Source organism: Sturnira hondurensis, unplaced genomic scaffold (assembly GCF_014824575.4).
Source record: "Sturnira hondurensis isolate 20B ecotype Veracruz unplaced genomic scaffold, ASM1482457v3 Scaffold0000780, whole genome shotgun sequence".
Lineage (NCBI taxonomy): Eukaryota > Metazoa > Chordata > Mammalia > Chiroptera > Phyllostomidae > Sturnira > Sturnira hondurensis.
This window is the reverse complement of record NW_028073411.1, coordinates 12,951,994-12,977,288: the sequence shown is the minus strand read 5'-3', so window position 1 is coordinate 12,977,288 and position 25,295 is coordinate 12,951,994. Positions and strand designations below refer to the sequence as shown.

The 25,295-nt window shown below is 37.2% G+C and overlaps 1 protein-coding gene across 2 annotated transcripts in view; it reads right to left on the bottom strand.

Moving 5' to 3' along the window:
• Positions 1-235: 235 nt before the first annotated feature.
• RAB28 (RAB28, member RAS oncogene family) overlaps positions 236-25,295 on the bottom strand; it is an 80,738-nt gene continuing 55,678 nt past the window's right edge. The window contains exons 5-8 of one of the 2 annotated variants that reach the window (XM_037045808.1): positions 13,927-14,030; positions 9,878-9,955; positions 2,422-2,516; positions 1,106-1,187 (exon numbers count right to left, since the gene is read on the bottom strand). In XM_037045808.1, the coding sequence (XP_036901703.1) occupies positions 2,427-2,516; positions 9,878-9,955; positions 13,927-14,030 (272 nt within the window). In that variant the 3' untranslated portion in view covers positions 1,106-1,187; positions 2,422-2,426. Of the gene's footprint in view, positions 1,188-2,421; positions 2,517-9,877; positions 9,956-13,926; positions 14,031-25,295 lie in introns of both variants that reach the window. The other variant, XM_037045799.1, reaches the window with a different exon arrangement.

Below are 25,295 nucleotides of genomic sequence, written 5' to 3'. Positions count from 1 at the left end.
GGCAGGGCGCCCCCGGAAGGCTGGCAGGCATGGAGCGAGGGAGGGCGCGCTGCCATGCAGCCCCTGAGATGCCAGGCCACGGAGTCTGGACTCGAGTCCATACAACACAATGACCTCGAGACTCCAAGTGACTGAGTGCATATTAAACTTCACACAATCCCTGATGTATCAGATAAATACGCTTTGTGTTCTGTAACCAGAAGGGAGATGGCTGAAAGAAAAATCCCCACAAAAAGTAGATTAAATAAGTTTATTTGCGGAAGAAAAACGTCTGAACATCAGGTACAAGTCCGACCCTCAATGATCCAACAACAGTCACATGCTGTCCCGAGGGCACTCGGCTGCCACGGCCGGTACCCAGGAGCGAGTCCCGGGGAGCACCGGCTGGACGCTAACGGACCAGTGAGGCCCTCACCCGAGCATCCCATGACACACCACGACCATGATACAGTGGTAAAAATACAGTATCAAATCCTCACCACTTCGTGAGCTATCAACACAATATAAACAATTTAGGTCCTTTTGTAAAAAAATGAAAAAAATATATTTCTATTACAGCTTTATTTCAAGCATTTTCAGTTAGACACAGCTTTATGTGTTTTCACTCAATATTGATAGCAAAAGGTTTTCCTTCTTTAGTATTTGTAGATAAAAATATATTACTTGTTTAAATGCTTGTACTCTGAAGCATACTTTGCCATGTGTAAGTTCCGATAAGAAAATGAAAATGTGCTCTGGCAAAATCCTGATGATCGACACTTGGATAGTTTCCATATTTGTTTTAAAAAACTGACATCTGGGTAAAAAAAAAAGTGAGGACATTAAAGAGAACCAACATTATTCTTTTTCAATGGAGCAGTCTAATTCCAGAGAACGGGCCTTCCATTTTGGATTCAAAGTGTGTGGTCCCGAAGTTGAGTTCTTTCCAGTCCAAGGAGCTGCGGCTGTGAGGCAACACCTAACGACGAAGCGAGCGGGAGGGAAGTGCTAACTGAACTACAGAGATGGTCACCGATAAAACAGCTCCTAGCGGGCCTCTGGCCCACACGGAGGCGAGGGGCAGGCGGGGGGACCAATCCCAGAGAACGGCGCACTCACTGAACCGCACACATGGAGCTTCTGGGAGGGCTAACAGTTCTCGACACAGGCTCCTGGTCGTAGTTTACAATATCTGCCTTCACCACCCTCTGTCGTAAAAGAAAACAGAGTTATTATCAGGACATCAGAGCATTTAGAAAGAGCTCCTTAAAGTGTATTTTTATTTTCTGAACTTAGGTGAACTCCTGATGACAGACATCACAAGTGAAGCAGGAGCTGGTATCAAAAGAACCAACCAGAACAAACAGGCCAAGCCAGGGCTGGGAGGGAAGGGGCTGGGTTTTTTAAGTATCTAATAACAACTTCTTCATTGAGTCTTCCCTGACTTTGTGACATAAGTTTGAGGTTATCACAAGTCTAATAAAAAACCTGACAAATTAATATGAAATACTAAACCCTGGTTATAACTTCAAGTGAAGGAATTAAATATTCATTCATATATTTAACTGATAGGCAAGACTTCGTTATTTAAAAGTAAAAAATGTCATTATATATTAAAATTTCCATAAGCCACTATCCCTAGCCACAACATTTTTAGAATGTTTACCACAGCAATTAGTGAGTTAGTGAGAAGAGGTATAAATGCTAAAGAGGAATCACATACCAAGGAGAAATGTTTTGAGCAACTCAATATTTAAAACTTGCCTCCCAAATCCTTAAATTACTTTCACACAGCTCACTAATGGGTTATGAATAATGACTAACAAAATATAGAATAAGAAATTTAGAAAATTACTGCATACTCATTTTTAAAATAATTTAAGCCAAATGATACTTTTGACTCTTCCTTCCTTCCCTCTAGCCCACATTCAAGGATTATCTTAAATGATAAATTTAGCAATATGACCTAAGATTCCTCTCTAAGTAATAATTTAAATTAAAACAAATACTTTACTGTTTTGAATGCTTTTACTTAGTCTGCACAAACAAGCATACAGAGAAGGGTAATTCAAGGCAAATTTTAAAAATACTCTTTCAATTACCAGCTATTTCAGGAAAAATGGTAAGGAATGAATAATGAAATAACTGCCTCACTTCTCCACTTCACTGCACAGGTAATAAACACAACCGTAAAGACGAATATGTGTGAAAGTAACTGAAATGTGATTTTAATTTGTTCCCAATTTCTTGTTTAATTCGTAAGTCTCCTGGCAAAGGATCAATTTTTCAAAGTTCTAAAACAGGACCTATGCAATATTAATTCCAATAATGTACAATAATCATTTGAACTTCCCTATTCACAGGGAAAAAGAACAAGATAGCACTCACTAGTCCTCACCACCCTCCCCCGCCCCACAAGTGCAACAGTTTAGCCGTTAATACCTGCACTACTGCACTGAACAGAGTCTACTCTGAGCAGAGTCGGTGCGCTGATGGTCTTCCTCCCGGTACTTCACTATTTCTGCCCTGACAATATGCTGTCAGTTCCATACAACATAAATGAAATGAAGAAGAAAAAACAGAAAGTATGTTCAATGACTGAAAACAGAAGGGAACACCAATGTAGAAAAAGAAATATACACATAAATTTAACCGTGCCACAAAAGAAAACAGAAGAATGTACACACATAAAAGAAAGAAAATAAAGATCCAAGAAACATTATTCTTTATAATTCTATTTAATTGTTAAAATAGACATGCCTGCTGAACTTCCTACAAGTTGTGAGTTCTAGTTTTTATATGATAATTACAAATAATATATACAATTCACAGTATTTCAGAGAAAAACCAAGAATCATGCTGCTTTTCTATGCTAAAGTGCAGCAAAAGTATTAACTCCATTTCCTGCGATAAACATTCCTGAGGACGCACCAGGTGCCAGCCCCTCTACACTGGGGACGTGCAGGGAAGGTACACGGGGTCAGTTCACAAGCTGCTGTGGCCCTAATGGGAAGAGGAATTGGTACGCAGATACGTGCTTTACTAAGGGACTTACGTTTGGTAACGTGGAGGATGGAGTGACAATTTTCTGTGGAGGTGGGGAGAGGACTCATGTATCAGAGGAAGCCACACAGCATTTACAATTGTTGCATATTTAATAATACTTATTACTGGTCAATGATCTCCTGATGCCGCCCACTGCCCCATTCCTCACAACCCTAGCATCCACATTTCAAATTCCACATAAAAATAAACAAGTTCAAAATGTCCTTTTCTATCATTAAAAAAAATCCTGACATACAGTACAGTATTTAAACACAACAGCTGTTTTTTTTTTTCAAATACCTAAGAGCTCTGCTAAATAAAGAAGCAATGCTTTGTTAGGTTTTTATTTGCTATAATCCTCAAAGCAAAAAGACTGCACATGACAAGTAAGCACGACAGAGATCCCACACTCTTCAAAGATTTAAACTTGAAACTATCTCTCCTTTTTTTTCAACTTCAAATCTTACTTCAGAAAACTCGGGCTCCATAACAGCACCTACTAATAAACACATGTAGAAAAACATGTTAAGAAGGCTGTTGGTTGTGATAACATCTACGAAGACTGAAGAGACAACCGGAGTGCAGGAGCAGGCCGCTACAGTGTATCCGCTTTGAGTGGGCTCTGCTGCAGTTCTCCAGCCGGCGGTACTGACTTTTGGACAAGACTCGTGATTTCCTAGGCGCTCAGCCTGACGCGATCAAGAGAAGCATTGCCGACTGCAACCTAAGGTACTGGGGGACGGGCGTGTCAGTGAAAAACCAAACAGCATCACCTGCCCTACCCGAACCTAACTGCTTCACGACAAACTGTGGGTCACCATAAAGAAAAGGGGTTTTCATAATCAGTAAGCAATGCATTAATCCTCCAGAATGTTGGTTTAAACCCCATGCTATAAACACAACCAGGTTACTGACCTCTCTCTGGTCAAGAGACTCGGTCAAAATACTGACTAACACAAATGGCGTGGTTATCCACCAATCATTTTCATCAAATTCACGAAGAACTAAAAAGGCAACATCTTTCTTGCGGGTGCTGGTTGTTTGACATATAGCTTTGTACAAAGTTTCTGGACTGGAAGCCAGAAGCAAGGCTTTGCCGGGAGGAATGAGGCGGAATTTCCACGCCATGAACTTCACGACAGGTGACTGCACAGCAGACAGCTTGTTTAAAAGTCATTCACTGATGTTTTCAGAGAAAATGTTACCTACAAAACATCAACTTTTATTTTTGGAGCCATGAAGTACACTCAGTTACTCTCTGCTATCAGTCCACGGAGTGACACCACGCAGTGGCCCTGAGAGGAGAGCAGCGGTGTGCTGGAACACCACGTCAATCCTGTCACAACAGAGAGGAGCAAGAACGAGATCTGACATTAAGACCACGCATTTTCTTTTTAGACCACCTAATGCATTGTTAAAGAGCTGAATGCCAAACCTCTGAGACAATCGCAGCAGTAAATTTATTTTTTATCCTCAAGACTAAACTACTTCGTAAACAGAAAAATCTGAACAATCTCGGAAACCAGGCATTTATTAACTATTCCTAACTTTTACACCGTCTCAGAGAAGAATGGTTGGGAAAGAGAAAAGAAAGGACAGATAAATAATAAAAATAAAACTATTAACTAAATTGGGAGTTGTAAGACATGAAACGAGGATACACTTATTGTTTAAATATCTGTCTGCCCCCCCCTTGTGCTGGGGGTTCCTTGAGGACAAGGACTTCAACTTACTCATCCCCGTATCCTCAGATTCTAGTGTGGTCCCAGGCACAAAGCAGACCCTCAAAAAAACATCTGCTGTATTCACAAACTTCATTTCCTTTCATTTCTCCCTCTTCCCCTTTCTCTTCCATACACGACAGGCTGATAGCTCAATTTATATGACCCCTAAACAGGAGTGGTCTAGGTTAGAACTAAAATAATCTCTTTAAATAATCAGTGGATGGAACTAAGACTAAAAGGCCTTATTACAACTATTTGTCATCAACAAATGGATACTGTAGCATCCATTTCCACATGACTGGTGAGTGTCTACATTTTCCTCCTTTCCTATAAAATAAATAAAAACACTTTTAAACATTACACCACATTCCCTCAGGAATATTTTAAAAGGCATAAACCCACAAAAACTGGGCACAAGCTTGCTCTCTCTCCCCCTCCACTCCCTGCCTCCCTTTCTCCCTCCTTTCCCTCCTTCCTTCCTTTTTTCTTCCTCCCCTCCCTTCCTCTCTCTGTCTCTCTCTATATATTTTATTTTATATCTACATGGCATATGTAAACAAAAAACATAAAATCTGAACTTATCTTTTTCCCCTAGTCTTTGAGATCCAAATGGCCAAGAAGTACATGAAAATGATGCTCAACATCGCTAATCAACAGGGAAATACAAATTAACACCAAAATGAGCTACCACTTCATACCTGTTAGAATGTCCACCATCGAGAACGAAAGAGATGTCCTGGGGAAGATGCTGAGAAAAGGAAACCCTTCTGCACTGCTGGTGGGAATGTAAAATGGTACAGCCACTATAAATAACACTATGGAGATTCCTCTAAAAATTAAATACAGAACTACCACATGGTTCAACAGTTCCAATTCTGGGTATCCAAGGAAAATGAAAATACTAATTCAAAAGGATACATGCACCATTGCATTTATCACAGTGTTATTGACAACAGCCAAGATATGGAAACAACCCAAGTGTCCAACAATAGCAGAAAAGACAAATAAAATGTGGTCTACAAAGATGCAGATGTATATACAGTGGAATTATTATTTGGCCATGAGAAAGGAGGACATTCTGCCATTTGCTACAACATGGATGGACCTGGAGCACACTACTTTAAGTGACATTAAGTCACACAGAGAAAGACAAATGCTGCATAATATCACATATGGGTAGGATTTTGAAAAGCCAAACTTGTAAAAATCAGAGAATAAAATGGTGTTTACCAGAAGATGAGAGGTGGGGGATATTTCACCCTTAAATATCACTCAAGCGTGAAAACTTCCAACCAGCAGTAAATGAGCCCCAGAGATACACTGTACAGTGCAATGAACAATCAAACCTGCTAAGGACCTAGAACTTATCACAACTACTAAAAAGAAGTCATTAAGTTACAGAGGTACTTACTGTCACTACAACAGAATTCACATTACAGTATGTAAATGAATCTAATTAACATGTTATACCATCTTAAATTAACACATTGTATGTCAAATACATTTCAATTTTAAAAAATGCTGTGTTTAATGTGACTTGCCAAGTGTATTAGAAACATCTTTTTAAGAAATGAACTTTCATAAATGTTTCCACTGAGAAATGTTAATTGTGAAATCAATCATTTCATTGGCAAAGGTAGCAAATCCATCAGGTTCAGGAAAGGAAATTGAGGCTTCTCCCCACAAAGGACTCTGACAAATAGAGAAAGCCTCTAGTATCTTGAATTCATCTTCAAATGAATGGACTCACAGTCCTGGGTTGGCCAAAAAATCTGTTACACTTTTTCCCATACAATGGCTCTAGTGGTTCTTAGTTGTCTTTGACTTCATTCCAAACAATTTTGTTAGACTGTATTCTGACAGCTGTCACATAAGCATGCATTAAAAAGAACTTATTAAACTTGATGAATGTGCAGCCATTTTAATATCAAAGGTGGGAGAAGATATGTACGTAACATTTTCAGAGTATTAGGCTTTATTACTTCAAGAAAGGTAAAAATGTAACTGAAATGCAAAAACAGATTTGTACAGTATGTGGAGAACGTCCTGTGGCTGACACAATGTGTCAAAAGTGGTTTCTGAGGCCGTTTATCGACATTTTGGCCAAATAATTCTTTGTGGCGGGGCTCTCTTACGCACTGGAAGATGCTTAGCAGCGCCTCTATCCACTAGCAGTCAATAGCGGGAGAAAGCCAACATACTCAAAATACCCAAATCAATAAAGTTATTGGTGAAATTGAAAAAATATATGTCTTTATTTTACAGAAAAAGTGTAATATACTTTTTGGCCAACCCAATAAATGCCACCAACAACCTGAAGACTGACAGAAACCTCACTGCGTAAGAAACAAGACGAGGTGCTCTAACAAGCAAGGCAGGACGTACAGGGAGGTCAGAGCACCACGTAATCAACACAGCAGATGCCTCTTCAGGTGAAGTATGCCTAGATATTAAGTCTGACTACAAGTGAGCTGTGAATGTTGATAAAGCTTCTAGCGTCCATAAAGTTTGGCCTCTCAAAAGTATCCAATGTATTGCATCTCTTTTGAGTTTTCACTGCAACTGAGCCCTGCCACAGAGTTCAGGCACAGCACTCTCTCTCCCAGCAGGCCTGCCCAACACTGGGTCTCCCCTTTCTCTATTCCTGTAGGTGAGAAATGCCAGTATCTTGGACTTCTTTCATCCAGTCTTTCCATGAGACCTACTGATTCTTTGTAGAAATGTCTCTTATATCCATTCCTTCCCTTCCATTCTGATCCTGCTGCTTATCACATTGAGGGCAGTAACCTACCTTCCTCGCTTCAATCTTTCCACTCAACCACACAAAAATATCCCATTAGATTAATCCTACCAAAAAACTGCTTTCATTTATTTCTCTGCTTCAAAAATTATTTCCCATTGTCAATATGTTGGATAAAATTTATCACCTTGGCATTCATAAATCTCCATTTTCTCAAATTCCTTTTACAGCCACTCCAACACAAATAGTCATTTATATTAAGCAAGCTGCTCTTTTTCCCAAACTACAACTTAAGGTTTTCGACTTGTCCATGCCAGCTTCCCTCCCAGCCATGTCCCTAACCCACCCCCCACCCTGCACACCGGTAAGCCCTTCTCCAGCGGGGTGGAGTGGAGAAGTCTAGGGGCACTGCTGTCAGACCCTGGGCCCACGGCTGCCTCATCACAGGTGAGTGGGTCCACAGTCACTGAACCTGCCCATAAAAGTAAAATGCCACCTGCTTCACAGAGTGATTATGGGGACTGATGGAGATACCACAGTGCCTGGCACATAACATAGCACATAATATAGATATACGAACTGTCTTCATTGAAGGCAAGGACTACATCTTAAACCCCTTTAAATCACTGTCAGATCCACCACTCTACCACATAATATGATGTATGATCAATACATAATTTACAATTATTTGATCATCATTCAGAGACTCTCTAATTAACCAGACATCCTTTTTCAAACACCACTTAGAAATAAAAACTAAAAAGCAGAGGATGCACTTGGTCCACCAAGTTCTATGTAATCAAGCAAATCATGTGGTTTCTCTTTCTTGTATCCCACCTCCTAGGCCAAAAGCAAGTAAGTGTCTTCATGTGTCTGCAAGCAACTTACATGGCACAAAGTATCTTCACACTGTTCCTAGTTAAGTGCTAAAATAAATGTCTTTTGAATAATGAAAAATGAAAGTAGATTTCCAGAGATTCAATGATTTTAATCAAGTCCTAAAAATAGCCACATCAGCATAACAATTTTGATAAATAATTGCTTTAATTGTTTTAAAACACACACATAGACACAATGACCATAAAAATAAAACTCCGAACTATGTCAAAAAGCATTAAAGAAAAATTTAAGGAAGGGGAAAATGGAGTGGAAATGGAGTGGAAGGGATTCTGGAAAAATTTAATTTATTTTTGCTTCTAAGCAAACTACTTCTGAAGCTTAACTTCAAACTATAGGCTCTTGCTGATTTTTCATCCCACCAAACATGTAAATTGGTGTACTATTATAGTGGTATTTTTAAATGCTTGACTGTTGGTATTCATGTTTATTTCTTTTTTGTTTTTAAATCAAACTCACAACTTTTTTTTTAAAAGATTTTACTTATTTATTTATTTTTAGAGGGGAAGGAGAGAGGGAGAGAAACATCAATGTATGGTGGCCTTTTGTGTGTCTCCTGCTGGGAGTTGGCCTGCAGGGAACCGGCCTGCAACCCAGGCATGTGCCCTGACGGGGAATCGAACCGCGATCCTCTGGTTCGCAGGCTTGTGCTCAATCCACTGAGCTACACCAGCCAGGGTGTTTATTTCTTTTTTTAAGATTTTATTTATTTATCTTTAGAGGGGAAGGGAAGGAGAGAAGGAGAGAAGTATCAATATATGGTTGCCTCTCAAGTTCCCTGCTGGGAACTGGCCTGCAACCCGGGCATGTGCCCTGACTGGGAATCAAACTGCGATCGTGTGGTTCACAGGCCCTCGCTCAATCCACTGAGCTGCGCCAGCCAGGGCTCATGTTTATTTCTTAATCTTAGAAAGTTAACTAGGACTAGTGAAAGAATTCAGAAATCCTAAATAATATCATTATTAAACAATAAAACAACACCAATAATTGATATCATTAAAGGATGTTTAAGAACATAGAGTGTATAGACTATTAAAAACTTGAAAAAACACTGTTTTACCAAAGCAAATATGGAAGATACCAAGTGGAAAAAACTCTAATTAAGACTTTCTTTGAAAAATGGTTGGGATTTTGTATGAAGTATTTTAAAAATAGTGTACAGTGATCCTGGAAGAACTTAAGTAAACAACAACATGATCAGCACCTTAAGCCATTATTTAACCACTGATGAAACTGATATTACAGTAATCCCATTTTTCCAACAAAAAGGACAAACTGAAGTTTCAAGGGCATCATAATTTGGCAGAAAGTTAACATCCTCTGTCTTCTGCAATAAACAGTGACCATTCACACACACAATCTATTTCTAGCATTTTTAGGGATATGACCATAGAATACATAAATGTACAAGAATTCAGTACCTTAAAAGATACTAAAAATTAGTATCTTCTAAGAAATAAATTCTTTAAAATATAAAGTTCAATACACTCACCTGTGACTGTTCTATTTCTGCTTTGTTTAACTTGATTCCAAGGATTTCAGCAGCAACTTTCTGAAAACACAGGAAGACCTACAGACCAAAAATAGGTTTAAATGATTTAAAACAGGCATGCTTAAGTTACCTTCAAATAAATTGAAGTTTCCAAACAATGATAAACAGCAAGAATTGCAAAAATATGATATACCAGGTTATTCCAAAAATAGCTTTATTTGTCAAATACAGCAAGACTTTAAGTGTAATAATTTTTAAATGATTAAACCCATAATTTGAAAATTCATGAAATTCAGTGAACGGGTCTAAACATATACATTTTTAAACACTTACATTTGTAAATATTTAACGTAAGACAATTAATTACAACTTTAAAAAAATTAGCAAAACTAACCGCTGTAGGTGCTGCAGAAAATGAGAATACATTAGTCTGCACTTTACTACCTGGGTTTCTCACTGTCAACTCTATACTGGTCTTTTGATCTAGCTTTAGCCTATCCCTTAACTATCCCTTTAATAATCTTTGTGGCTCTCAAAAGTCAATTAATTCTCCACACCTCTTGAGCAAAACAACTTAGAAATCCTTCCTGTATTTTACCAGTTCAGAATAAAGACATATTTTACCCCATTATTTGTAAACAAAACTCTTACAAACACTTTTCTATAAACAGCCTTTTCATGCATGGTTAGCTTATGCTGAGTCCACTCTGATTCCCAGAGCTACAAGCCAGAGAGTACCTATAATGGATAACTTGTCTTTGTCTCATAAGTGTTCTATCATGTTCTTATCCCTACTTATCTCCAGATTACTTACTGAATATTTATCATAATTTTATTTATTTAATTTTGATTTCTAATCAAAAAGAGATACTTACTCTGAAAGGTTTATGGCATTTGCACCTCAAAAAGTCCTGTACATTACGGATCACTGCTGAGCAATGTTTAGGGAAAACCAGGAAAGTTAGTGTGGTATAATAGAAGGAAAGAGGGGGACTGTAAAAGAAAATGAGCAAAGAGATTAACGGGAGTATAAATCATGTAAGATCCAGTGGACTTTGGTTTTTACTGAGTGAAGTAGAAGCCATGGAGGGTGGCTTGATGTGACTTCTATTTTAACAGGTTCGATCTGGCTGCTGGACTGTGTATTCACCAGAGAAGGTCAGGGTACAAAAGAAGAAACCAGCCCCGGCACTGTGCTTCATTGGAGCATCATTCCATAAACTGGAGGGTCATGGGTTCAATCCCTGGTCAGGGCACATGGCTAGGTTGAGGGTTTGGTCCTGTGGTGCATACGAGAGGCAACCCATCCATGTTCTTCTCCAGCATTGATGTCTCTCTCTCCCTGTCTCTCCCTCTCCTCCCCTCTCTCTAAAATCAGTAAGCATGTCCTCAGGTGAGGATAAAAAGAAGAAAAAAGGACACAGCAAAGACACAAAATAAGAGATGATGAAGGCTTAAAACAAAGTCATGGCAGTGCAGATGGTAAAAAATAATCACCATATTGTACACTTATTTTGAAAACAGAGCCAACAGGACTTGGTGATAGACATAGATGTGGGGGGTCAAAAAACAGAGGAGTCAAGGATGACTCCAGTATAACACTGGCCTTAGCAATTGGTAAAAGAACTGCCATTTACTGAAGTGGAAAGTCTGTGAAAGATTTGGGGAGGAAATAGCAAGAGCTCAATTCTGGATCTAAATTAACCGGGACTGCCTATTAGACATCTAAGTGGAGGTGTCAGGTGGGCAGTTGAATATTGAGTATGGTTAAAGCAATGAGACTAGACAAGGACACCAAGGAAATTAATTCAGAAAAAGAAATACACAAAGAATGGGCCCAAGGGCACTCCAGTATTAGGAGCTGGAAAGATTAGAAATCGGTAGAGTGGACTAAAAAAGAGTACTTAGCAAGGAAGAAAACCAGGAGGTACAGTATCCTGGAAGCTAAGTGAAGAAACTATTTTAAACAGAACAGTAATCAACTATTTTACATACTGCAATTAAGTCAAGTAAGATGAGAACTATGAACTGGACACTGAATTTAGCAAAAAGGTAGTCATTGGTGACCTTGATAACAGCAATTTGGGTGAAATATTCGGGACAGAAGACTGACTGGAGGAGAGAACTAGAGACAACTCTTTCAAAACAGTCCACTGGAAAGTCGGGGAAAGAAGGTAATAGAGATGTGGAATCAAGAGTTTTCTTGTTTTTAAGACAAGAGAAGTCATACTATTTTGTATGCTGACAGAATAACCCAGTAAAGAGAAAAGATGATCATGCAGGATGGGGAGAAAATCGCTAAGCAATGTTCATTACTATGCAAAAAGTTGGCCTTAGCTAGGAGCATGAGCAGTTCATCCCACAGTAACAGCAGAAAAGACAATACCTGGGGGCAGATACAGGGTGGGAGGGAGAGTGAGGTAAAGGTGGTGGCAAAAGTACTTGAAAGTTGTCTTCTGTTTCAAAATTTATTATGAGTAAGAAGCACAGTCACCAACTGAGACAAGGACAAGGAAGTTTAGAAGATTTGAAGAGACGAGAGAAGCTATGGACAGTCATTAGTTGAAAGGGAAAGACAGTGGGCTGTGATCATGGAAGATAATCACCAAGCAGCATTAAAGGCCCAGTAAGTGATAGTGAGTTTTCAGCAAAAACTCCAGCCTCTGTGTTTCTCCCTGACCATGTTCAAAGACCTGGGTGCAGCCATAAAGACCATGTGCAGTCAGGGCACGTGCCTGGGTTGTGGGTCAGGGTCCCCGGCTGGGGGCGTGTGAGAAGCAATTGATAGACGTTTTTCTCCCTCTCTTTCTTCCTCCCTTTCTCCTTTCCCTTCCTCTACAAGAAATAAGTAAAATCTTTTTTTAAGAAAAAGCATGTTACAAACAGATAAAAGGCAGAAAATAGGTAATACAAATTTTCAATATTCAACCTCAACAGCAATCAAAGTTAATTTAAAATTTAAATAGCAAAATACTCCTTTTTGGCCTACCAAATTGAGAAATATTTTAAAATAATCATGGGGGGGGTGGGATGGGAGTAATAGACAGAAAACTACTTGAAAAATAATTAAATAAATTTTATAAATAAATAAATAAGGAAATCCTGAATGTTGAGAGAGTGTAGTGGTACAGCACTCACACAATATGTGAGTGGTAATTTGCAATATGTTTCAATTCCTTTTCAAGGAATCCACCTAAAGTGGATCCACCCAAATGATCACTTTGTATGTTATGCAAATGTCTAACCACCATGCTGTATACCCGAAACTAATAGAACACTGAATGTCCACTTTAATTAACTTTTTTAAAAGGAAATATTCAAAACTGCAAAGCTTATAGACAAAGTTTTACATTAAATTATTATGTCTAAACCTGAAAACAACCTATATGTCTAATAATAAGGACTTGGTTGAATGGGTTTTTTAATAGTTATATAATGAATTATTAAATCCTTTTAGTAATATTAAGTGACGCAGCAAAATTTTCTTCAGATATGTGTATTAAATAAGGAACTAAAACAAAATTATTTCTATATTGTGACCTTAATTCTTTAAAATAAGTATTTAGTGTGGTCAATACAGTGAGCCCTTACAAAGCCATTAGCTGTGTAACCTAGACCCCCATTACATAATCCCACTAAGACTCATCTGTAAACAGAGATAACTAGGGCAGGACGGTGCCTGTCACGAAGTAGGCCCTCAGTAAAGGCAGTCTGCTGGCTGCAGCACTAACACTGGTGAGGGTCAGAAAAAGAGGACTATAAGGAATCATAAGGGCTTATGAATGGCCATCTCTGAATGCTAAGACCACGGGTGAGATATATTCTCTTTAAACTCTTATATTTTTAAATACTCTAAGATAACCATAAAACTATGTTAAATGAATTATAAAGTATAAAAAGAATAAACATATCTAACCTAATCTAGTTTATGTCTTCAGTAAGCATGCACTTGTTGCAAAAGTTACACAATCGAAGTACGCTTCCATGAGTAATAGTAAATCAGTAAATAAATCTCACTTGTAACATTCAGAGTTCATTATCTTACTCACAGAGTCCCCCGTCTTCGCTGAGACAAAGTGGCTACTAAATCCATGCTCCTGGCAGAACCGCAAGTGCTTTTCAAGCTTCACTGTCCGCATGTGCTCCAAATCACCTGGGAAGGCGAACAAACACAGGGAGAAGATTGAGTATTAGAGTCAATCAATATACTTTAACATGTTCAAATCTGACTTATTTTCCAATATTATATCCCAGCTTAGATACCAGCCTCATAATGTTGGGCAATTTCCTTAATTTCTTTATGCCTCAGTCCCTAAATCTAAAAACCAAGACTAACAAATATACCCAGTGTTTGAGAATTAATCTATATATAGTGCACAAGTGCTCAAAATATGAAAGTTATCATTCTTATCTATGAAGCTTCGGGCACACTGATGATACTCAAAATATATATATACTTAGTATAATAAGTTTAAACGTAGTGATGAACAGAAAGAGACACTTACCCAAGCATATTTGATTGAAACAGTTTGATTACTGTAACAATTATTAGTTCTGCAATTTTTATAAAAATTGATGTTCACACAAATACATAACTTTCTGCTAAAACAGATCAATATTTCATAGTTTATTTAATTTATTTAAAGGCATGGTTTGATTTCACAAAGACATAGCTCAGCTGCTTTCCAAACTTAAGTATGTATGTTGAAAGTAGGGGGAGAGCATTGATTTCCTTGAATACTCGTAGGTGCTTTAAAGTAAAGCACAGTATTCATATCCAATACTGGTTTTATCCGGCACAGTCTATTTTTTCAAATGTGATCTTTTATTGAACAGTTTCTCTTTTTACAACACTAGAAACCCTATAAGGGTGTTGACTCAATGCAGTCAAATTATAAGGCAAACATATTCACAGGATTCAAGGACAACTAGGCTCTTTGAGTCAATATAGGGGGAAAAAAGTTCAACTGATTTCCTGAGGAAGGGACCCAACTGACTTGTAAAAACTTGTAAATTTGCAAATCTAGTAAGCCTACATAATAGTGTCAATTGATTGTCAACTAAAAAGTGCTCTCATTTTACATAAAAGGTTTTATTTAAGATTATATTGAAGGTCTTTAGTTTGTAAGCTCACGAGATCTTTCTCTAGGACATTTTTTACTTAGTGAAGGGATTCCTGAGTCCCATTTTTATTGCTTACCTTGAATAATATGGAGCTTTTTTTCTTTTCTGGCCACAAGTTGCTGTTTCTTAAATATCACTGACACCTTATTTACAAGAACAGGCCAAAAACGTCCAGATACCATGGGCATCAATATGTAGAAAACATACTAAGTTATTAGCACTGACATTTATACATCTAGGTTATCATAATATTAAAGCTAAAATACTTTCCTAATTTAACAAGAATAAGAACAAGCCATGTCACTAGGAAAAGTCCCCAATGAAATCACTGTCCAATTTTTTTTAATGAAGTCTGTCATTTAGTGTGTGTATTTGTCTTTTCAAATGGAACAGTCTATCATTGTTCAATTTTTTCTTTCTCTTTTTTTCCTCTCCCCCTCTGCCAACCCCCACAACTCCTGAACTGCCACCTAAGTTTATCTGTAACGCTGGGGGATTTACTATCCAAGCAAAAGGTTTTTTCCTAATAAAACTAGCAATAAAAGACTAGTATGTCACTGATCAATTTGTGGGGAAAAGCACTTACTGGACAAACGTGTATTGAGTACCATACCAAGTACTGTGCTAGGTACTAAGAACCATACCAAGTACTGTGCTAGGTACTAAGAACCCAAAGATGAAAAAGATACAATCCAGGTCCTCAAAAAATCATCAGCAGTATACACATCAAAGACCATTAAAGATATAAAAATTATTTTAAATAATTGAGATTCTGACAAATGTGAAAGCAGAAATTAAAAGGTCCTCACAGCACTTCAAAGTTTTCTCCTGTTGTGTTAGAATTTAGTGGGCAACATTTAAGAGGGCTCAGTTACTAGAGTTCTTCATTCTAAATAATCCAGAAATGTAAATTCTGAATATACAGAATAGTTCGAGTGAGACACTAGTAAAATCTTGCTTTTCTTCCATTTTTATTTTTCTTTTATTTTTAAGAGCATTCTTAAAATGGTCATCCAGTAGCTATCTACCTTACATGTGATAACATGCTCATTGTTATGATTTCCTTGATATCCCCTTCAGTGAACCACATCATTTTTCTATGTGATATCACTGGGAAAAAATATATATCCATATATATATATACATATATATAATTTTATATTCCTTGCCCAAGGACATTTTCTCATTGCTTATACAGAGAGGAAGGAAGAAAGAAAAACATGGGTGTGAGAGACAAGCACTGACTGGTTGCCTCCCACAGCCCTCAGACCAGAGATGGTTCGTACCCTGACCAGGGATCAAACCCGCAACTTAGGTATGTGCCCTGACCAGGACTGCATCCACTCAGCCAATTCAGCCACACCAGCCAGGGCTTAGGTGTTGTATTTTATTTTACAAAATAGAATTACAATTTCCTAATAATAATAATACATGCTCATTTCCCAAATATTCAAACAAACAACCATGAAAATGAAATTTAAAATGCTATCAACTAAAGACAACTATTTTTAACATGTAGGGTATGTCCTTCCAATGTCTAAGCAATTGAAGGACAAAGGCACTGATATTGTACATTTGCCATTTCTTTTACCTCAACCATACTATTGGGTTGGCTGAAAAGTATATATGGTTTTTTTCTGTAAAATAAAAGGCACATTTTTCAATCACTTTATTGATTTGGGTAATTTGAGCATCATCCAATGAGAAATCTCCAGCATAGAATTTCACAAACCACTTTTGACACATTTTATCAGTCACAGCACCTTCTCCATACACTGCACAAATCTTTATATGCATTTCACTTGTATTTTTACCTTTTTTGAAATAATAAAGCATAATATCGGAAAATGTGGCATATTTTCTTCCATCTTCAATACGAAAATGGCTGCACAAAACTATCGATTTTGTTAACTTTCTTTTAAAAGTACGCTGATAGGATAGGATAGGATAGCTGTCACAACACAATCTAACAACATTGTTTCAAATCAAGTTAAAGACAACTATGCTACTAGAGACATCTTACGGAAAAAAAAAAACAGACAAACCTTGTGGCCAATCCATACATCCTGTTTAACCATGCACTTAACAATGTCAACAGATAACCACTTTACTGATCATCCATTCATTCATTCAACAAATATCTGAGCATCAGGCACTGACCTGGATGCTGCATACATAACAATGGGCTTACGTAGTAATGAAGAAAAAAAGACTGGCAAGTAAAATACATAGTATGGCAAATGCTGATCGATCTTATGAAGAAAAATAAAGTGTATATGAGAGGCACTACTCTTTTAAACCGGTAGGTGAAAAACCTTAGAAAGGCTAAGAAGCAAGAAGATCTGGGGGAAAACCTTCCAAGCAGAGGGAACTGCAAGTGCAAAGGTCCTAAAGGAAGATTATTTTTAGCAGATTCAAGGAAAAACCAGGAGGCCACAGTGCTAAAATGAGTTCAAAAGAGAGGAAAACAGTGGGAAAGAGGCCTGAAAAGCCAGGGCCAGATCATGTGGAGTGTGCAGGCCACTCTAAGAGAGATGGGAAGTTACTGGAGGGTTGTGATAAAAAAACAAAAAGTTATAATCTGACTCACATTTAAAAAGGTTCTGAATTCTTTATTGAGAATAAACTACAGAGGAACAAATGTAAAGCAGAGAAAACATTGAGGGAGCTATAATCTAAGAAAGAGAGGGTGGTAATTAGGACAATAGTAGTAAGCAACAGAGATAGTAAAAAGTGGGGCAGATTCTCAAAATACTTCTGGAATAAAAAGTAAATAGGATTTGTGTCCTGGCTGGTGTGGCTCAGTAGATTGAGCACCAGACTGAGAATCAAAGGGTTGCAGGTTCAATTCCCAGTCACGGAACATGCCTGGGTTGCTGGCCAGGTCCCCAGTGGGGTCACACAAGAGACAACCACACACTAATGTTTCTCTCCTTCTCTTTATCCCTCCCTTTCCCCTCTCTCTAAAAATAAATAAATAAAATATTTTTAAGTAAATAGGATTTGCTAATGGACCTGACGTGGTATTTGAAATATACAGAAAAGTCACTTGAAGATAGTTAACCTGAATTTAAAGTGAGACTGTATTTGTGGGGTCTGTTCCAGACTCACTTTACTTAGGTTCATGAGTGCATAGAGATTTGCATTTAAGTAGAGCTAAGGTTTTCCCAACCTTGTACAATATGTGAAAAGAAAAACAGGAAGTTGAAGATAGCAAGTGCAACGTAATGATTACATTTGTGAAACAGGGAGTCTAAGGTGATTGAGAAGAGGGTGGAGGAAAATGAAAAATTGGTAAATCCACTGATTTTTAAGGTCTTACGTGGATTTTCAAATTATTGAAGTTGTGTTACTAAAGCAAGTGAGCTGGAAAGACGAGATAACAGAAACTGGGATGCATGCAACTGGTATTATAAAGAGGGTACAGACAGTGATACCAACTCGATCTTCAGAATAATTATGTCTGTGTAGATGTGGGGGGCGGGGCGCAACATGACTGGAGGTACAGAATCCAGTGAACTGAGAGACCAAGGTACTAGAATAATCTGTATTAATATTGAAATTACTAAGAATTATGACAGCCTACTATCAGAATGACTGTGACCAAGGAGCCAAAATTTTCAAGAAATTCAAGGAAATGATACAGGTTGGCTAACAAATGTAAGTGGCAGGAGGTATGACCATATGGCTTGATAATCAAACCATATGGCTTTTAAGGAAGATGAAGACTGATCTGAGAAGAGCACTAAGGAACAAGAAGGTCACCTCTCCCACCTTCAGTCCCAATAAGGTGTATATAGGAGGGAAAAAAACAACACTTCGAAGGGCTTCAGGAGAAGGCACCACTGTCCTTAAGGGAGGACCAAGAGATGTAAAAAGAAGTTTAAAAACTTCTGTTTGAGGAAGATGTTAAGAATATAGGAATTTTATTGGTATCTTTTTGTAAGCTACTGCAGACACAGTGGATGTGCCTCAGAAGTTAAGAAAAAAAAGAAGCTGGTGCTACTGACCACTGGCAACAGGACCTGGTTTAAGTCACTCTGAGCCTTGCTTTTGCATGTGAAATCAGAATGAAGCTTCACCTATCTACCAAGATTGATATTCTAAGTCCTTAGTGGTGTCTCTTCAAAGAAGAAAGAATAAAATAAATAAACAAACAAACTAAGCAGAAAGAATATCAGCTCTGGTGATGATCGCTTAAAGAACCAAATTTTTTTTCTGAAATTTTAATGCTCAAAAAACTTTATGCTCATTATAAAAAGGGGAATTATATACCTGGTAATTACTTATTAGTACTTTAAAATATTCATTAATAACAATAAACCATAAAACTGAGCCCGTAAGATTATAGCATAAGATATTCCTTGTCTTAGCACTGATTTTATAAAGTCCTTCACAAAGTACTTGCAGCTATATATACAAATTGTGAAATTACATATTTAAAAATGATCCATCATGATTAGCCAAAACATGGCAAGTAAAATACCTTTAATAATTTATTAAATTTGATTTACATGTGCTTAAAATTATGTCTATATTTTGACTTCTAAAACACACTCATGCTAATTAGGTAAGTCTATGACAACTTTTTTAAATTTTGTTTTTCAATTACCGTTTGCATTTAACATTATTTTGTACTAGTTTCAGGTGTGCAGCACAGTGATTAGACAATCATGTACTTTACAAAGTGTCCCTCCCAATATTTCAGGTGCCCACCTGGCACCACTCTATTCCCTGTGCTTTATTTTACATCCCTGTGATGATTTGGTAACTACCAATTAGTACTTCTAAATCCCATCACCTTTTTCACCCAGCCCCCAAGCCCCTCTCCTTCTGACAACCATTGGTCTGTTCTCTGTACCCATGAATTTGTTTCTGTTTTGTTTGTTTGTTTAATCCTGTTCTTTAGATTCCACATATAAGTGAAATCATACAGTATTTGTCTTTCTCTATCTGGCTTATTTCACTTACCATAATACATTCTAGGTTCATTCATGCTGTCTCAAATGGTTAAGATTTCATTCTTCCATAGCCAAGTATCTCGTATATGTACCACTATTTTTTACCCCTTCATATACTAACAGGCCCTTGAGCAGCTTCATATCCTGGCTAGTGTTAATAACGCTGCAATGAATATAAGGATGCATATATCCTTTCAAATTAGTGTTTTGGGTTTCTTTGCCCTGAAGTGGAATTGCTGGGTCATAAGGCAGTTCCATTTTTAATTTTCTGAGGAACCTCCACACTGTTTTCCACAGTGGTTGCACCAATTTGCATTCCCACCAACAGTGAGTGAGGGTTCCCTTTTCTCCACATTCTTGCCAGCACGTTTTGTTGATTTACTGATGATAGCCATTCTGACGGGTGTAAGATGATATCTCACTGTGGTTTTAATTTGCATTTCTCTGGCGATTAGTGATGTTGAGCATCTTTTCCTGTGTCTATTGGCCATCTGTATGTCCTCTCTGGAGAAGTGTCTATTCAGGTTCTCTGCCCATTTTCAATTGGATTATTTTTTTGGTGTTGAGTTGTCTGAGTTCTTTACAAATTTTGGGTATTGACCCTTATATCAGATGTGTCATTTGCGAATATCTTCTCCCATTCAGTAAGCTGTCTTTTCATTTCCTTGATGGTTTCCTGTGACTTCTCTTTTTAAGACCTATTCACTCACTGGCATTCAAGCACCCTTATTCAGGATCTCATTCATCTATCTATAGAATTTCTAATATAATGAACAGAATCATTTTCAAAAACACAGTACCAACTGTAATGATAGTTTGAAAAATAGATATATCAAAGAATAATAATAATCAGGGCTACTGATCAGAGTGCTGTAAAATTTTAAGTAAACTTTAAAGTTCTTAAAAATATTACAATACCTATATTAATTTTTATATTGGCCTGAGACTCTGTAATATTCCTATCTTCCTAAATATTCATTTTTCAACATGCTATAAGAACATATTATATAATGAATATGATTTTTTATTCATACCAGAATGTATTACTTCATGTTTTTTTGAAAAGTGGAAAGTATTATATGGTGCTAATTATATCGTTGTCTATTCCCTGTCAATGGAAGGACATATTAAAAGTATAAACTATTTTTGCTCCCCAGTTCACATATGATGTCAGACATAGAATATTCTCAGTGAAACAACTGTAAAATATGTCACTATCAAACTTAAAGAAGTAGAAACAAAATACAAATAGAGCACTCACACAGGTTTTTCACAGTAATTTTTAGGTTATCAAGGAAACATCTAGAGTGTTGATCTGGTTATACTCAATTCAAACAAACTACTTGTCACATTAACTACCTCCAGGAAGTTACTCCAAACACAAAATAAACTGTTTATGCTCCTACTCAGATAGATAACATGACAGATTGTTATTAGTTGAAGACAGATGAAATACATTAATTTGATTGTGAGCATGTGTTTAATTTTACCCTGCCATGTACACTCTGTAATGCTGTCCTTCTATCATGACATGGTAAATCATACTGTATTACAAGAATTGGAAATGCAAGAAAATAAAAAACTTAAAGAACTTGACTTAGGCTTTGTAGATTCTTGAACCAGCCTTCTTAAAAAAATGTAACTGCCTAAAAATCACTGGGTTCCACAAAGAGAGAAAGGGAAAAAGGGGTGTCGTCAAACAACTTTAATTCTAGTACAAATGTTAAAACCTTTATGCAGTTTCACATTTTTCTTGCATACTAGTTTTTATATCTTTTTTTTAAAGATTTTATTATTTATTTATTTATCTTTAGAGGGGAAGGAGAGAAGGAGAGAAACATCAATGTATGGTTGCCTTTCATGCATCCCCTGCTGGGAACTGGCCTGCAACCCAGTCATGTGCCCTGACTGGGAATCAAACCGCGATCCTCTGGTTCACAGGCTTGTGCTCAATCCACTGAGCTACACCAACCTGGGCACTAGTTTTTATATCTTTGTGAAAGGTTTCTTCTTTCCTTTTCCCATTTTATACTGTTTTAAGTGTTTATATTAAATATAGAGTAAGGACATTTGCCATATTTGTCCTGAACTTTCCCCTCAGGTCAGAATATTTCAGGATATGTTAGAGACACAGAAATTAAGATTTTATAAAATCAAACACACTGAAATACTAAACTCATTATTGTTTAGCTTTCTGTATTTGGTTCTTTTGTCACATGCAGCTAAAAACGAAAAAAACAAAAATGTGCATAGTACAATAGCCCTTTACAAAGTATTTGCTGAATTAAAAAATTATTCTTAGGCCCTTAGTCAAAGCACAAAGTATCAACTGTGTCTAAAATAATATATATTCCTTCACTATTGGCATATAATACAGGACTAAAAATTAATTAACTAAAGTCTCACATGATGGTAAGAATATCATAAACATGTATTGAGCAAAAGCAGCAAAACACCAAGAAATTTACATAAATGCTACCGTTCATATGAAAATTAAAATGAAAAATTAAGTATTACTTAGTGAAGTGTACAGAAATAATGAAACTAAAAAAAAAAACAGCAAGGAAAAGATCAGGACAAAAGATAACATTTAACCTCTCAAGGTTGAGAAAGGACTAATAAAGGTACCTGGTACGTAGGCCTCTTGGGTGCTTGGCAATATTCTATTTCAAGGAATACTTATTCTTTTCTTTTTTTATTTAAAAGGCTCACAACTCAGTTTTTTTGTTAAAGATTTTATTTATTTATCTTTAGAGGGGAAGAGAAGGAGAGAGGGAGAGAAACATCAATTTGTAGTTGCCTCTCATGTGTCCCCTACTGGGAACTGGCCTGCAACCCAGGCATGTGCCCTGACTGGGAACCGAACCTCGATCCTTTGATTCGCAGACCTGCACTCAATCCACTGAGCTACACCAGCCAGGAGGAATAGCTATTCTTTAAAGTACACATATATTTTACATACTCTTCTGTATTATATATCACTATATTTAAAAATACCTATTAAAATTATAATAATAATTTGGCAGCCCTCTTCAAACCTACTTTTTTCATATCACCATAAAGAAGGGTCACCATTACAAAAATATTCATGGTTTTCATAATTTTTCCCAAGGATCTCTATTAATCATTTAATTATAAAATTATAGTCTTTTGAACTATTTATATATGTCATGAACCTTGTAGATTTTCTCTTCAATTTATTTATCACCTGACTCTGCCAGATCCTCCTTTGCTAATTACTTTGCTTCTAGTAATTTTCCAACAATTTTATAGACTCTCCATAATGCTACCAAATTTGCCTAATCATTTTGCATTGTATTTCTACTGAATAGTCATATATAGCCATAAACTGACCTATAAAGATTCTGAAGCAATAATGATAAATAGCTAACTCTGTAGAATCACCAGAAAATACCAAAAACAGGCAAGCAACAAGAGGACAGGGAGGAGAGTATGTGAGGAATCATATCATTTTCTCCATTTATTTAGCTATCACTAACTAGATTATGTAAATTCCCTTTGATCATGTGTAATAGATAACTACTTCTCCTCTAAATTCAGGCTGAAATGAAATAAATGGTTTAAAAGAGGTCCATAGAGCAAGTAAATCTTTCTACATTTGGGGTACTATAACTTTTAATGCTTTCTATAACATTTGTGCCTAAATCCTAAAGATTAGCATTTTCTCACATGCCAAAAGTATAAAAGGACTGGAAAACTAATAAACCGCTTTAATTTATCTTAAATCATGTTTTGGGTGGGTTTTGTTCATGGAAATTCCTTTTTTTTATTATTCTATTTCTAAAGATAGACACTTCTCTATCTTTAGAAAGAATGATGAAGGGGGGGAAGGAAGAAGGGAGAGACATTGATTTGTCGTTTTACTTATTTACACATTAATTGATCGATTCTTTTTTTGCATTTTTTATTTATTTTCAGAGAGGGGGAGGGAGGAAGAGAGAGAAACATCAGTGTGTAAATGTGTTGAGAGTACCCTCCTACTGGGGCTCCCAGGCATGTGCCTTGATGGGGAATCAAACCAGCATCCTTTGGTTCACAGGCTGGCACTCAGTCAGCTGAACTACACCAGCCAGGGCTAACTGGTTGATTCTTATATGAGCCCCAACCAGGGATGAGACCTTCATGCTTGGTGTATCAAGATGATGTTCTAACCAACTGAGCTACTTGGCCAAGGTCACAGAAATTCTTAATAATTTCATACTGGCAATAATACCATATAGGTTTATTTGCAATATTCTGCATGACAGATACAACAAGATCCAAGTACATGTATGCCTTTCATACCTAAACTTGCATGAAAAAGAAAATGTACTTTTCTTGTTTAGACACCAGCATATCCTGGGATTTGACAAAGAACAGAAGCCTTAGTAAGAATTGCCTCAAAAGGCAATTATATTTTGACTATTTAATTCTTTATAGTTTCATCTACTTTCCAGTTGCCCACAATAACATATATATGAAGAGGGAGAAGACAGGACATGATTTAAAATAACAACAAGTAAATAGTAAAGAGAAAACTGGAGAAATATCTGTCCCGGCTTCAGGACAAGACGGCAGTGTGGGTAAATGTGGTACTCACATCTTCCCACAATCATCTCAAAAATACAACTAAACAACAGAAGAACAATCATTCAGAATCTCCTAGAATCTAGCTGAATGGAAGTCCTACAACTAGGGATATAAGAAGCCACTCCAGGACTGTAATTAAGAGGGGAAGAGATGCTGACTGGGCTGTTCTCACACCCACACATGGCAGACAATCAGGAGGGGTACCCTGGTCAGATGGCTCAGTTGGTTGGAGCATAGTCCAGTACACCAAAGGGTTGTGGGTTCAAGTCTCAGTCAGGGCACTCACTTAGGTTGTGGGTTTCGATGCTCAGTTGGGGCACCTATGGGTGGCAACCAATCAGTGTTACTCTCTTACATCAATACTCTCTCTCTCTCAACTCCTCTCTAAAATCAATAAACAAATCCTCAGGTGACAATTTTAAAAAATCAGTAGGGATATCTCAGCTGTGGAAGAGATATACAGCTGTATACGTGGGCGTATATGTGGGTGTACACATTCCCCCTGAGGAGCAAGGGGTCCTAGCCCTATACCAAGACCCTCAGCACAGGATTCCAGTGCTGGAAAGAGAAATTCCCATAAATTCTGGCTGTAAAAATTAGCAGAAATTGTAGGTTAAATTACACAAAAAGCTGTTGGGCGTCCCAGGCAGTTCCTCTTAAATGGCTTGGGTACAGACTTACTCAGACTCACTCTGAGTTCCAGTGACTCAAAAGGCACCAGGGACACATGGGGAAGAATGAAG